This window comes from Bison bison, unplaced genomic scaffold, assembly GCF_000754665.1.
Source record: "Bison bison bison isolate TAMUID 2011002044 unplaced genomic scaffold, Bison_UMD1.0 scf7180017864472, whole genome shotgun sequence".
Taxonomy (NCBI): domain Eukaryota; kingdom Metazoa; phylum Chordata; class Mammalia; order Artiodactyla; family Bovidae; genus Bison; species Bison bison.
This window is the reverse complement of record NW_011495033.1, coordinates 10,033,453-10,033,762: the sequence shown is the minus strand read 5'-3', so window position 1 is coordinate 10,033,762 and position 310 is coordinate 10,033,453. Positions and strand designations below refer to the sequence as shown.

Genomic DNA, 310 nt, shown 5'->3' with positions numbered 1-310 from the left:
TGGGAGGGGTGTCATAGTCGTCCCCGTCTTCGGAGCCCTCGTCTCCGGACAGGCGGCCCTTGGCGTGGCCGTTCGTCAGAGTGTGGAAGACCGGCTTGGTGTCCGGCTCGGCCCCGCTCCCAGGGGACAGGGGCAGCGTCTCCAGCTTTACCCCGAAACTCGGGGACGGCAGCAACTCCTCCAAGGCCTGGATCAACACCTCCTTGGTGACCCCGGAGCTCAGCAGGGCGCTCAGGAGTTCTTGCTGGAGCGACGTGAGCTTGGACACCATTTTCCAAGGACAGAGAAAGAAGGGGGTGAGGGGGCGGGC

The 310-nt window shown here is 65.2% G+C and overlaps 1 protein-coding gene across 1 annotated transcript in view; it reads right to left on the bottom strand.

Moving 5' to 3' along the window:
* HNF1B (HNF1 homeobox B) overlaps positions 1–296 on the bottom strand; it is a 63,697-nt gene extending 63,401 nt beyond the window's left edge. Inside the window, exon 1 of the mRNA XM_010861711.1 lies at positions 3–296. Coding sequence (XP_010860013.1) covers positions 3–271 — 269 coding nt within the window. The 5' untranslated portion in view covers positions 272–296. The remainder of the gene's footprint in view (positions 1–2) is intronic.
* Positions 297–310: the final 14 nt, after the last annotated feature.